This window comes from Scatophagus argus, chromosome 4, assembly GCF_020382885.2.
Source record: "Scatophagus argus isolate fScaArg1 chromosome 4, fScaArg1.pri, whole genome shotgun sequence".
Lineage (NCBI taxonomy): Eukaryota > Metazoa > Chordata > Actinopteri > Scatophagidae > Scatophagus > Scatophagus argus.
This window is the reverse complement of record NC_058496.1, coordinates 20,222,922-20,237,259: the sequence shown is the minus strand read 5'-3', so window position 1 is coordinate 20,237,259 and position 14,338 is coordinate 20,222,922. Positions and strand designations below refer to the sequence as shown.

Sequence of the window (14,338 nt, the reverse complement as noted above, 5' to 3'; positions counted from 1 at the left end):
TGTCTTTTGTTGAAAATGTAAATAATGAATTAACGTCCTGTGAAAATACTAATTGCTGACAACTGTTTTTGTCTACAAACGTTTCTGAATGACAGATATAAAACCATGTTGTCAAATAAACAATAGAATTATCAAAAACATCAGGCAACAATCAGAGCATGTCTCCTTATAATCCGCCAATCAGTTTTTGAATACGGGGGATTAAGTCCCCGTACGTAGACATCAAGTTTGTTTTGTTGTTCCGGTCTAACTAACCTAGCAAACTAGCTCCAGTAGCACTGGTAGCAACTTGAGAAGAGCCCACAAGCCTTGTCAAAATTAGCTGCTTAGTTCAATACAGTTCGGGCATTTTTATGCCAACAAGGTGTTTCGAGGACGCTGCGCATCTTGTTCTCAAAAACCGGATCTGTGGACTTTAATACTGGGGTAACTATTTTGGTAACTAAATTGCTTTTGGCTGTTCTCTCGACTTTGAAGCATGTTGTTTTTTGTGAGAGATGTAGGTCCGTTAGCCAGCGGGAGCCAGTGCTCAGTTTGGAAGAGTTCGTCCAAGATGCTAACTCATTTTGGTCCTGTGTCGATATTTTAGTAAAGTAACAAACATTCAGTGGCTACGTTGACATAAAACACCATAACGTTTACATTCATAAAGTGACATTTTAGTGTATTAATTATAGCCTGGGTTCAGTTGACGATCTGATGTACGGTAACAAAGTAGCGCGACTTGACTGTTGCGCATAGGAGGTTTTTCGTGGATCACAACAAAAGGATTTTTGATAACAAGCTGGCAGCTAGCTTGCTGAAGCTAACGTTAGCTGACCTAGCTTGATGAAGACTTCTCCATGAATTGCCTCCGATCTGCTTACATTAACTATAGTGTTTTGATCTTCGTTTATTGTTAAGACTGTTTCAAGATTTTGTTGTTAAACGCTGAGCAAGCTAACGCTATTCAACTTATTGTTGTGATCTGAGTCAAGTAGCCCCCCCCCCCTCCACACACACACACACACACACACACTCACACTCACTCACACTCACACCCACACCAGGTAGCTAGCAGCCGGCCTTCCCAAGCCAGATAGTGTTATGTTAGCACTTGGGGGCCTGTCACTAAATACTCTCCTTGTTCACATCCGTTTTATTGCGTTCACCGTGTATTTCATTATGTGCAGTAGTAGCCGGTCGTGATTGCCTCTATGCACGGAATGCGACAGTATGAGGCACACCCCGTCCGTTAACTTAATAAGTTTGCAAGCTAGCTAGCTTGGATGCCGAGCAGTGCTTGTGACAAGCCAACTTGAAGAGGACATTTCTGTTTGTTCAATTCATCAAATGCATAACTTCTTATGTAACGTTAGCAATGCTGCTGACAAATCTTGTTTACTACTAAGGACAGTTTGAAGTTTCATTGACTAATACAGGCCCTGTTATACTTTTGATGAGGCTATATATAGTCATTTTTATATACCATGTTTTATTTGTAATGATGTGCTTTGTGTGTGACTTTCTTCCAAGGTGTCCATCTTTTTTGAATATACCCAGCTAGCACTGGCTTCCACCCTGTGACTCACTGGTCACTGGAGGGGCCCCATCAGAGCAAGGGCCCAAACTGTAGCTCTAGGTCCCCTCTGTGTGTGTGCTTGTGTTGAGTCGTCTGGAGACTCCTGGGTTGCCCATCTAAGATGTCCTCCATCTTGCCATTCACCCCTCCTGTGGTGAAGAGGCTGTTGGGTTGGAAGAAGTCGACCAGCGGCCCGGGCGGAGCAGGTGGTGGAGAACAGAATGGCCAAGAGGAGAAATGGTGCGAGAAGGCAGTGAAGAGCTTAGTGAAGAAGCTAAAGAAGACAGGCCAGCTGGATGAGCTGGAGAAAGCTATCACCACACAGAACTGCAACACCAAGTGTGTCATCATCCCCAGGTATACTGTCCAACACTGGAGTGCTGTTCAAACTCACAGCTGCTGCTGTTACATGTGTTTCAGCAAGTGTGCATAGTTGAGATCTCGTAATATAAAATCATGAAATCTTGAAACTTTAGCAGATGCTGATTTTTCACTTCTGTTTTCTTCAGTCAGTCTCCAAACATGGAAAACGGTTGGAGATCTGTTTATGTATCGATGTAGCATGATAGAAAATAAACATAACTTGCTGAAAAATAACTACATACAGTTAGCCAGTTTCCATTACTCTCATGGGGAGAAAGACATTAAAAGGCTCAGAGAAGATGTTCTTTTTATCAGCCAGTCAGCCTTGATGGCTCAGACTCATGTTCAGTGGGAACACTGTGTTAACAGATTCATTCCTCACTGATGTGCCGCCAAGTACCACGTCAGATGTTTGTATGACTATAGATAGCAGGCTGGTCGTTATCGCCTGAGAATTGTTCTAGGCCGTACTGTTATGTTTGTAACGATGAAATGGCTGGCTTGATGTGAATGAAATAATCTCTTGTAGAGGAGTAGACTAGAAAATGTCTGCATGAAGGAGGGTGGGTTACAAACCCAAAATAATGCCAAACTGGGGCATTGCCACCAGCCATACTTGTGTTGGTACTTTTTGATTGTGACTGGGGTGCTATCCTGCTGGCTTCAACATTTGGATTGATTTTAGTTTCCTACAGTAAAAATAGCTGTTGAATGTTAGGATCAAGCTGCTGTCGCTGGTGGACAGAAGTTGGGTTCCTACCCTGTCATGAACCAGACAATTGGAGTTTTAAATGGTAGTTAAAATCCCACTTAAGTAATCAAGTTTGGAGCCTGTTCAGACCTAATATTATCATCGGTCCCATGTGATCTGATCACAAGTGGACTTTCCCCACAGACAACAATGTAGCAGGAAATGTTGGTTAATCTTTACTGTATTTGTTCTGTTCAACATGTTTACTGTCAATAAAATGTTCTCTTTAATAATTTTGGTGTAAATAGTGAAATCAGTTGAAACACTGCATTCAAACAGCTGCTAAATGTTAGCAGGTAAGACTCACTTAAAACACAAAGCAGACAAGCTGGTACAGTGATGCAGCAACAAACTGACACGTTTAACAAGAAAAGAAACATCTTACAAATTGACGAGAAGGTGCGAATGACTTAGAATTTGTTGTAACTGCTTTGCAAAGTTAATTAAGTTCCTCCTGACTCAACAGCTCTGTAAGCTGCAATATTTAAGGGAGTCTGGGGATACTGCTGTTAGTAGTTCAATTTTGAAATTAGTTGAAACCATATCAAACAGTCTGCTCCTTGCTTTGGCAGGAGGAGAGAGCCCAAACACAGTGAACTAAACTGAAATCAGACCGCATGTCATCAGTTACACCTGTTGTTTTAGCCTATCGTTGTGCAGAGGATATCACTTGAATAAGTCCTTCATTGTGGCCCAGGACACATTGACAGACACACTGCTACAAGAATGTGGTCACATGTTGCCCAGAACATGTCTGTATGCGGACTGAGTGATCTGATCTCAGCTGCATCCTCAGTGCATACTGACCTCTACTTGGAGCTACCCACTTGTGATGGGTTCACTCAGGACACATGTTAATACCAGGTCTGAACAGGGCTTAGTACATGTTGTTGTGTTTAACGTGGGATGTGTTGTTGTCCTGTTATTCAGAAGCAACTTCTCTCATTTGTCTTCATTCCAAGTTTTTATTTGTTAGTTTTTGCCCATTTTCTTATGAATGTTTTGAGAATGTCTGACAATTGTTTTTGGTTTTTTTCCTCCCAAAGTTGCCTCCTTCATTTTTTCCCCTCTTTTGTGCCATTGTGTGTCTTCAGTGTTTGTTTGAATGACTCTAGATAAGTTCTGAGTTATTTTCGGTGTTTGATACAATGCCACACTGTTAAAGAATGCTCTTCGTCTCGCTCATTGTATGTGTTAACAGATTCATGTTATGTTTTTTTCCTCCCTTAATTCTGTCAAAAAGGCTTCTCTTATTTGAAGTTCCCATCTTTCATTTGCACAGCTGAATATGAATTTGATTTCTTTATTTTTCCATAAGACTCCAATAAAAGAGGCCTTTTACTGTTACACATTTCCCATATTGATATTTCTGAATGAGCCATGTCCCATGTTTATCATTTGTTTTTTGTTTTTGTTTTGTTGTTTTCTCTGTGCACAGCAATTGCTCTGAAATATGGGGACTGAGTACACCAAATACGATAGAACAGTGGGATACATCAGGCCTATACAGCTACCCTGACCAAACCAGGTGACTATCCTCAACTATTGTATGGTGTTGCATACAACTTTGATGTGGGAGAGTTGTCATTACAGTATTGGAGGACATTGAGAACATCCTTGTTCCTCATTCTCGTCGCCACTCAATCCTATCCATCTTCATTTCCCTCCCCTACCCGGCCACCTGTGTCACCCCCTCTCCCCTGTGTATCTTTCACCCATCTCACCACCATCTCCCGTTTACTGTTCAATCAGATCACTGGATGGCCGCCTGCAGGTCTCCCACAGGAAGGGGCTTCCCCACGTTATCTACTGTCGCTTGTGGCGATGGCCGGACCTTCACAGCCACCACGAGCTGCGTGCCATCGAGGCCTGCGAGTATGCCTTCCACCTAAAAAAGGATGAGGTCTGCATAAACCCCTACCACTACCAGAGGGTGGAAACTCCAGGTGAGATTCCACTGTCTGTCTGTTGCCTAAACCATACACAACTATTTGTACTTTATTGCCTACTTGTTGTGTGATTGTTTAAAACTGTTGGCTCCTATTGAGATATGTGTAAAGCTTAAGTGAATGCAAAGCACTAGTGTTATACACACACGTCATTTTGCCTATGTAAAATTTTGAAATCTAACATTTTTGTAATTAGAGATCTGAATAATGGCCAGCCTTTGTTGCATATCTTCTTATTTGATGGCATATTTTGTATAGATCAAACTAGGCTAACTGACTCTTGCCTGGTGCCCTAGCAGCTGATCATACAGAGGCGCATAGCTACAGACACATAGCCAGCAAAGTCATTGTTTTCCAGCGGTGTGGTGCACATAACATGGGCTCCTCTCTTGCATTCCATGATGAATTTTTTCTTGCAGTTTCTAGATATGAAGAAAGAAGAAAAATTCCACTTTTCCGCATAAGATGCGGGAGTTGCACTTCCTTTTCCATTGATTAGAATTGATCGGCTGGTTGTGCATGCATCCTTGCTCTGCAGGTGTTTTGCCCACAGTGCTTTTCCGAGGTGTTTCTGAACTGGCTGCACATGTAGAAATGAGCCACAATGCGATCAGGGACCACATACAGTATTTACAAGTAACAGTAACAAACAGATGAGAGGGTGATCATCTCATTTATTTACTGGCAGGAAGGCAAAGTAGTACATTTCCCAAGATGTGGGAACTAGTCTGTTCAGAGTTTCAGTGTTAAACTCTAGTGAAACTTGCTTCACCCTGCCTTAACAAACCAGTCTGTTTAATATTTCAGTTTAAGTTTCAACTGGAGTTGTAGTGTTTCATCATTGTGTCATTGCTGTTGCAAAGATCTTTTCACAATAATCAAACTTGTTTCAAAGGGTTTGTTCATTTTTTGGGATTTAAACTGTACAAAGGCAGCTGACATTAATTTGGAAAAGTGTATAACTGATATGAGTCTGATTTCAACTTCTGACAATTATATCCAACCCTATAGTGCTGCCTCCTGTGCTTGTGCCAAGACACTCAGATATCCTGCCAGAGCTGCCACCTCTGGATGACTACACTCATTCCATTCCTGAGAACACAAACTTTCCTGCAGGAATTGAACCTCCTAACAACTACATACCAGGTGAGTTTATCTCACCACTGGATGAGTGTGAACAATTCACTGAATGGTTACATAATGTGATAACTGAAATCTGAAAGTTATTTTGGCTTTCTGTATTGTCTGTCTTACCTTTAGTTTGTATACATTAAGCTGATGGATTTTCTTTCTGTATATGATATTAGAAAAAAATGTTTTCTTCATTACAGTGGGTTAAACAATCATATGATATTACTGTAACGTCACAGCTCTTGTCCTTTTCCCCTCATTTCCACAGAAACGCCTCCACCAGGCTACATCAGTGAGGATGGGGAGGCCAGCGATCAACAGATGAATCAAAGTATGGATACAGGTACCATAGATTAGCAGCTCCTACTCCTTTCCTTGTACGTCTGCCCCATAACCAAGTAAAGGTCAGATATGTTCGAATACAAAATCTGTTTAAAGATGCATAAATGATAAACCATAGCACAACAGGAGACAGTATTTAGAGTGGAACCTTGTAATTAAGTAAAATCACTGCATAGCAAATATTGACTTTGGCCTGGTGTTCATACAAATTATATTTCCCAGTGAATTAGTACTGATCTGATTGACCCCGCATTAGAAGTCAACCTTAGATCATAGATTTATGACAATACCAAATAGTTTGCCTAGAGAGGTTGCTGCTCTGTCCAAATCTGTTGTTAGACCATGTTAGACTTTCTCCAGGAACTTTTCTGGCTTTGGTATTGATATACCAAATTGATATTTGGTATTCTGGCTTTGGTATTGATAAATTTAGGACAGACTGCACATCCTTTGTCCCCAGTTTATGGAATACACTTGCATATGTCTTCCTGAATCGCCCCAGATTCTCAACCTCAGAGTTTGTTTGAATGTTCAATGTGCTGTTAATGATAAACACAAGAGCAGCAGCAAGCTGCTTATTGTTTTATACATCATCCAGTTTGTCCTTCGTACATTCAAGTATGTTACAGTTTAAACTGTATGATCTCAACAAACCAGTGTAACATCAGTGTAACCACGATGTCCAGTCGAGGGTTTTGTTATGGTAGCAGTAAACAACATCTCTTCGTCACTGTGAAGACTGATCCATCCACCAGTTTCATCACAAGTCTTTAATCTCGTCCAGCTGTTCCCCATGTCATGGTCTCCTGTGAACCCATTCATATAGATGGCTTCCTGTTTTTTTTTTGTCAGGTTCTCCAGCAGAGCTCTCCCCCAGCACTCTGTCACCTGTCAATCACAGCATGGGTAAGATTCAAATCTTGTCTGAAACAATGCAGAACAAACCAGCATACTCAATATTAACATACCACAATTTAGAATCTTCTAGAAGCAATATCATATAAAACCGACTTCTTTTCATTGGCAGCATAAAAACAGTGTTGCATAAAAGCAGAGACTGTTGGGATAACCTTTACTGATGTGATCATCCACTGTAGACCTGCAGCCGGTGACTTACTCGGAGCCAGCCTTCTGGTGCTCTATAGCTTACTATGAGCTGAACCAGCGAGTGGGGGAGACGTTCCACGCCTCTCAGCCTTCGCTCACAGTGGATGGATTCACAGATCCATCCAACTCTGAACGTTTCTGCCTGGGCCTGCTGTCTAATGTCAACAGGAACGCCACTGTAGAGATGACCCGGAGGCACATAGGTAAGGCACAAGTTGGTTTGTTTTCGCTCACATATTGTCACATCTGGTTCAGGTCAAAGCTCATGTTTCTTCGGCTGGCTCAGGAAGCAGAACTGGTCATGGATCAATCACAGGGTTGGCAATTTGATCCCCATCTTCCAGATATCCAACATCAAGTTGTCAGGCCGGCACTGTGCACAGTGTGTGCAAGAGAGAGAGAGAAGTTAAGTAGATAAAAGAACTGTTTGTATCTCTGTGTTTTCAGGAAGAGGAGTTAGATTGTACTACATTGGAGGGGAGGTATTTGCAGAGTGTCTGAGTGATAGCGCCATCTTTGTCCAGAGTCCGAACTGCAACCAGCGGTATGGCTGGCATCCAGCAACAGTGTGTAAAATTCCTCCAGGTAAGATGCTGAAGATGCCACATCCGTACATACCAACAGACACATCACTGTATTGTATTGTAGACTGAGTGAAGATTTTGTGCCCTTACTGCACATTTTTGGTTTCAGTGGAAAGTAGTTGTAGTAGTAGTAGTAGTTTGATCTTTTGTGGTGGGTGACAGCTGTCAATTGTTTGGATTCATATCGGTTGCAAAGGATGCCAGAAGGACTCAAGAGTCTTGACAAAAAACATCAGCAGTATAAACCACTTCTTTGCCACTGATCTGGGACCTCATTTATTCATTTATTGAACTGTTTGTAGGATTCATCCCAGAATATTGTGTACAGATGAAACACAGGAAATGCTTACACACATGGAGTTTAATGATTTCTAACATAGCATGCACACACACACGTCCCTCACTGGTTTCACTTTATAAGTCACAATCAACTGGAATTGTGGTACAGACCAGATGTAACGTGCATAGATGCCAATAAATAGTCAGTGAAATGCCCCTAATTAATATCCATTCATACTATCTGCACGAGGATGAACATGACAAACCAAACGAACTTTCACAGTGTACAATCAAAGCTCTTGTTGGGGAGACTGAGACACATAAATAGATGTTGTTTGGTGGACAATGATAAAAGGGCATTAGAGTGCCAGCATGTGCTGGACTCAGATCCTTTAAAAAAAAAAATAAGAAACTGGTCCGTCATAAGAATAGAAGCAACAAGGCACGTAGTATCTGTCTGTCCCACAGGCGGGGGACACCAGAGCTCGGGCCCCTTCGTGAGCGACTGATGTGGAATAATAGGAGAATCCTTTCTGAGCGGAGTGACAGAGATGGAGGGGCATACAGATATGCAAAACCCACAGCACATCTCAACTTGTGTTCCTTTTTATGACATTAAACCAAATGCATTAAGTAAAGTTATGCATTTATTTATACAAACAAATGGGACATTTTTATTGAGATTGCAAGGAGTTAAAAGAAATAATGAGCACTGCACTGTGAGATCTGCTTTGTAATTGACAGTGATAGGCGCATTATTTCATTGACACTTGAGTGCAACGAACATGCGATAACGATAGCCTATATGAAACTATACACTTAGGTCTGCAGTAAGCATAATTTGTCTTACTGTTCACTATAGTATTTATGAGAATAAAATTCCTACATAACCCATTTACATGTGAATATGATTATTGATCGAACTTTACAAAATATTTGAGGGGATGTTTTGGAAAAAAAAACATCCATATTTTTCAATATCATGTTTCTTGTTGGGGATTTATTTTTAAAAAGGTATTGTGAAGTTTTGCTTGAAGGTGAAAAGGAAACTAAAAACTGCACTGAACTGGTGAAGTGAGCCAGTCAGAGCTGTTGTCACTTGCTGGTTCTGATGCTGATTCAGCATGCTCATGCCACCTGATTGCTACCAGTTAAAGCCAAGTAGAGCCAAATGTGCCACAAAAACTAATTGGCCACAGATGCACATGATGACACACCCCTGCCAGTCGGCATGGTATGGGAAGTCCCTAAGATATTTTATAAAGAATCGCTATGATTACTGACCTTAACTGCTGGTCTGTTTTCTTTTTCCTTTGTTCCTTCTAGGTTGTAATTTAAAAATATTTAACAACCAAGAATTTGCAGCCCTGCTGGCTCAGTCAGTCAACCAGGGCTTTGAAGCTGTCTACCAGCTCACCAGGATGTGTACCATCCGCATGAGCTTTGTCAAAGGCTGGGGAGCCGAGTACAGGTGAGCGCTGCCAGTCATATTTTATTTAAACAGTTTAATTTTACACCGTTGATACATCTGTTGAGGTTTCAATTTGTCTGATCTTTAATATGTGGAAAACATGTTACTGATGTTGACTTATTTAAAAGTGTTTATTTTATCTTTCATAGGTTATGAAAATTTATCTAACTTTGTGTTCAACAAGTATTGATTAAGACTGATGCTTCACAGACTCAGCTTAAACACAGGCATTTGTACAACATGGTCTTGGACTTTTGCATACTCAGTAGAAACATTGTTGTGTGTTCTTGAAACAGTGACTTCTGTCCTTATTAATGACAACATCAAAGTAAAAGCCAACTCAGGAATGTTTCCTGTTTTTCAGGAGTGAAAAGTCGTCATCACTGATTTATTTTCACAGACATTTCCTTCAAAATAAATTTCAAGTGGAGACCTACAAACCACAACAACCTCTTCCTGACAGCAGTAACACATAGTGTGCACAATAAATCACAGCACGAAGCGTCAGCACAGTCCAGCCAGTAAAATGTGTTCTCGTCTGTTTTCCAGGCGGCAGACTGTCACAAGCACTCCTTGCTGGATCGAGCTCCATTTGAATGGTCCCCTGCAGTGGCTGGACAAAGTTCTGACCCAGATGGGTTCCCCATCTGCACGCTGCTCCAGTATGTCCTAATCAGCTAAGGAAACGCCCCTCCCAAAAAAACGCAGCCCATTACGTGATCATTAAATTCTAAACTTGTGCGCCCTTTCATGGAAATCAAATGGAAACTCCACAGAATGAAATTTCTGTAACATTCATCGTAGTGTTTGTGGGACAGTTCCACATCCCTCTTTTAACCTTACGCACACACACACACACACACACACACACACACACACACACACAGACTTCTCAGCAAAGAATTTGGCACTTTGTTACCCATGTATGTCATGCACCTTGTTAAATTGCTTTTCCTCAAATCCTTAATATTAGATCTATTTGTGGTACAAATAAAATGTATATTGGTTTTTAGTCCAGGAAATAGGGGAAATACCAAAAATATCTGTGAATAGTTTCTCAGTATTGAAGATTGCTTGTATGAGTAAGACGGGCTTGAATGCAAAAATGATTTTAGTTCCAGTCCACCTCAACCATTGTTCTGAACCTGAGTTTACTTTTCTCTTGGAAACTTGGCCCCATCTTTTGCCAGAGGGAGGTGACTTGGTGAAGAAAGATGACCTTGGTGGCTGTTCCCCTCTGAAGGAAACGCCACAGTGTGTTTATTAAATTTGATTGAATTGACTTTGCCTGAGTGGCCCTTTTTTGTAACTCTCGACGTGTGTCTTCATAAGACATACTTCTTAAATGTACAAATAGGAATGTTAATGAAAACATAATTCAGAATCCCCACACAAACTGCAAGCTGAATCTGGCTGTAGTTTATTTTGTTGTCATTATATGGCACTCTCCGTGTCCTTGGTTTAATTGGTTTGCATCCCTACTGAGCAGCCTGGTAGGGAAGCTAATGAGATGTTGACAGGGCTTTGCAAGGTGCACTGGGCAGGGACCAGAGAATATCAGCAGTTATCAAAAGCTTTTATGTTTGTTCTCTTTTTGACACGACACTGGGAGTCCTGGGGCTCTCCGAGGTGGAGTATTAAATGTCTCACCAGGAGAAACTGAAGGTATCAATGACTTCATTCTGTTTTTAGCCTATATCCCCATTGTTTTGCTACTTTTTTGTATTCTCATGTATTTTTATATATAAATATACTTAAAATTTTCTGTCGTTCACTTTTTATTAAAGTAATATTTTCAAGACCACAGCTGTTTGTAAAATGACCTGAAGGGCATGGATCATTCCTTCATTTAACCCAAAAAGCTCTGTTTGAATTCATTTCCGATTGCAGCTCTTTGTTGTGGTTAAAAAAAAAAAAAAAAAAAGAAAGGATCACTGCCCCACATGATGTGTAGCCTGTTGCTGTCCTTTTTCTAACCCAAAGAAATCTGGTGCATTTAAAGTACACAAAACAACATATTTGCCTGGAACCCCAAAATCGACTTTTCCTGACATGGTTTTAATGATTCCAGAGGCATGTAAAACTTTGTAATGGCCATTCAGTCATTCACTTCTTCACTTCTTTTTGAAAAACACACGTGACCTCTTGTAGCCTTTTGGTGCTTTGTCAAGCGGGTTAAGGTCAACCAGATATAATTGGCTTTTTTTAAAATATTACAAAAGCAAAGGAGCAGAGCAGCTTCCTTCCATGTGAAGAGAAGAGCGAATGTGCCTGCACACTGGGACATTCTGTGTGAATGTGTGTATTGTATTCGTTCTGTCTATAAAATACAGTATGTACAACCAGACTTATTAGCTTAAACTCTGCCATTATTGTTATTACAAGGCTGTTGCGAGTTTAACATGTTTCCTCTCCCCTTTTTTTTGATGTAAATGTGTTTACCTTATGGCACTAGTGATTGTACTTTAAGTGCACCTAGTGAAGTTTGGATTTGGGGAAATGAACCATGTGTTAGGGTCCAGTGTTACATTGTTTTTATCTTTGGCCTACAACATATGAATGTGAAAAAAAAAACATTACAAAAACTGACGTGGACCAGACGTACATATACATAACAGTAGTACAGTATGTGTGTATTTAACAGTAATCTTTTTGCAAAGCAGTCAGTACAGTAGATGTCGCAGTTGTTTTACCAGTAGAGGGCGGTATTGATAGAGCAGTTCTTTTTCTTTCTGACCATAAGCTTCTCAGGCGTGTGGCATATTATGCAGACTTCATAAAACACTAATAAAGATTTTTATTCTCATGATTCTGTCTGTTGTGTGTATGGGTGTTTCTTGACTGTAATATTGGGGATATTTATCTATGAAGCCATAATTTAAGACTGCTATGTAGACATGGATTTAATCCGCAATAATAATTAGTAAAACAATTTCATTGGAGAACACAAGCTCCGCTTTGTTTAACTCAGATCTTGCACCATAACCCTCTTGTAAAGTGCTCTGACATTTGACTGTTGGTACCTAACAAGATGTACACTTTTTATCCATTTGAGGAAGGTATCTTACGTACGTTTGTTCAGCAACTGTGCTTACATACAAAAGTAAGATTCTGAATATTAGCGGTAGAGGTGACTACATTGTTCACGTTAGATAATGGTAATTGTACTCGCATGCATTTTTAAATAAGTTATTGGAGCAATAATTTTACTGTACTTTACACCTCTACATTTCAGGGAGGAATATTGTACTTTTACTCAATATTTATTACATGGCTTCCGTAAGAAGTTACCTTTCAAATTAATTAGCTGGCTTTTACTAAATAGTCTGAATACCGCTGATCCACCGCTGTTTATAAGGTAAACAGCCGCGCACCCCGTTTGTCATCTATCGCTCTGAAATACACAATATCGCCACAAGCTGTCCTGAGGTTTGTCCTTCCTCGGCCACTGTAGGCTACGTCAGATGTAAATACTGTCAGTTAACTTCTAGCTACTAGCTTAAACAACATGGCTTTTACTTTGTACTCTCTTATTCAAGCGGCAGTCTTGTGCATCAATGCTGTCGCTGTACTGCATGAAGAAAGATTTCTGAGTAAAAGTAAGTGGCTAGAATCTAAATTTCGCGTCCTCATAGATGTCATGTAAAACACGAAACAGGTGAGCTAATGCTAACTAGCTGGTAACAGCTTGAACAGCTAAAAACATGAAAACACTTGCAGGGTGATGTTACTTATAGTTGCTGTACCAGACTGAAACTGTTTGACAGAGGGCATGCTCACCATTTAAATCTCACAAATGTATGCTTCAATTTCCTCCATTTGACAACTTTTTTTTTTTTTTAGCATAGAACTTTATTAACAAATACTGCTAACAACAATCAGACATTATAACGTGAAGGAACATACATACAACGTGTCACGGAACAAAACTACCGTGAAGACGGTTTTTACCTTTTACATTGTCTTTGTTCAAGGAAACAGTACTTAGTCAAATCATGTTTTATTTTTCTGTTTAATAATGAAGCTGCACGTCTTCCTGTGCATGTTAACCATTAGTTGGCTGGGGAGTGGACCAAAGTGTCGGAGGTTTTGGTGATGAACCTGGCATCAAAGTGCAGCTAATGAACCTTATCCGATCTGTGAGGACAGTGATGAGAGGTGAATGTTCACACATACACAGACATACGAAGCCTAAATCCACTCCTCTTGGCTCGTAATCTAATCTCACTGTCTTTGTTTGCCCTATAGTGCCGTTGATTGCAGTGAATTCAGTATGCATTGTGCTTCTGCTTCTGTTTGGATGAAGAGGCAAGTGAAGATGGGATAATCCAGTTTGCTGTCAAGAGAACTTTCGACCACCTCAGGAACCCTCCAGGAGGGACATTTTATCTCTTGGACACGCCGATTGCCTCCTGTCCGTCAGACTATGAATGTTATTATTTGATATTCCACACCAATACATGGGATACAGCACAGCAATTTAAAATAAGCAGATGTAGTTATTTATAATGGTTATTTCCCTCTTCTTCTGGATTGTGCAACAAAATACTGAATAGTTAGCACTTGCTAACATTTGCTTTTGATTAAAATATTAACATGATAAACCAGTCTTTCACTTTTCTGAGAAAAATATAGCTGCCACAAAGAATCTGACCGTGAAATGTTTGCGATTTATACACTGAAGCATGTAAATTAACTGTCGAAAATATGTAATGGATGTTGAAATGCTCAAAAACAAAGAAAGAGTTTTAAAAATTTTGACTAAGTGTGCTCACGAGTTTTATTTCCTGAAATAGTCGA

General features: G+C 40.3%; 2 protein-coding genes and 1 long non-coding RNA gene across 5 annotated transcripts in view; 2 read left to right on the top strand and 1 right to left on the bottom strand.

The window, feature by feature from the left end:
* LOC124057782 overlaps positions 1 to 14,338 on the bottom strand; it is a 1,110,263-nt gene that overhangs the window by 353,228 nt on the left and 742,697 nt on the right. The gene's annotated exons all lie outside the window — the stretch shown is intronic.
* LOC124057742 (mothers against decapentaplegic homolog 2) lies at positions 7 to 12,347 on the top strand. Of its 3 annotated transcripts, none has more exons than XM_046386273.1 (12): positions 7 to 426; positions 1,516 to 1,918; positions 4,114 to 4,203; positions 4,428 to 4,621; positions 5,636 to 5,770; positions 6,024 to 6,098; positions 6,950 to 7,003; positions 7,195 to 7,407; positions 7,652 to 7,789; positions 9,394 to 9,538; positions 10,088 to 10,200; positions 10,729 to 12,347. In XM_046386273.1, the coding sequence occupies exons 2-12, from the start codon at positions 1,683 to 1,685 to the stop codon at positions 10,803 to 10,805; spliced, it is 1,470 nt and encodes a 489-aa protein (XP_046242229.1). In that variant the 5' UTR covers positions 7 to 426; positions 1,516 to 1,682; the 3' UTR covers positions 10,806 to 12,347. The 3 variants fall into 3 exon arrangements, with proteins under 3 accessions (XP_046242229.1, XP_046242231.1, XP_046242232.1); XM_046386275.1 differs by having other exon boundaries at positions 7 to 438; XM_046386276.1 differs by having other exon boundaries at positions 26 to 426; positions 10,088 to 12,347.
* Positions 12,968 to 14,299, top strand: LOC124057777 (immediate early response 3-interacting protein 1-like). Its single transcript, XM_046386331.1, has 3 exons — positions 12,968 to 13,137; positions 13,595 to 13,696; positions 13,787 to 14,299. Exons 1-3 carry the CDS (start codon positions 13,047 to 13,049, stop codon positions 13,840 to 13,842), a joined length of 249 nt encoding a protein of 82 aa, XP_046242287.1. The 5' UTR covers positions 12,968 to 13,046; the 3' UTR covers positions 13,843 to 14,299.

Bases quoted from the DNA above. Each gene is read 5' to 3' on its own strand.
- LOC124057777 (XM_046386331.1), top strand. From the start codon at position 13,047: ATGGCTTTTACTTTGTACTCTCTTATTCAAGCGGCAGTCTTGTGCATC. The intron at 13,138-13,594 runs GTAAGTGGCTAG...GTTAACCATTAG, and splicing joins AGAAAGATTTCTGAGTAAAA to TTGGCTGGGGAGTGGACCAA. The intron at 13,697-13,786 runs GTGAATGTTCAC...TTTGCCCTATAG, and splicing joins TGTGAGGACAGTGATGAGAG to TGCCGTTGATTGCAGTGAAT.
- LOC124057742 (XM_046386273.1), top strand. From the start codon at position 1,683: ATGTCCTCCATCTTGCCATTCACCCCTCCTGTGGTGAAGAGGCTGTTG. The intron at 6,099-6,949 runs GTACCATAGATT...TTTTTTTGTCAG, and splicing joins GAATCAAAGTATGGATACAG to GTTCTCCAGCAGAGCTCTCC. The intron at 7,004-7,194 runs GTAAGATTCAAA...CATCCACTGTAG, and splicing joins ACCTGTCAATCACAGCATGG to ACCTGCAGCCGGTGACTTAC.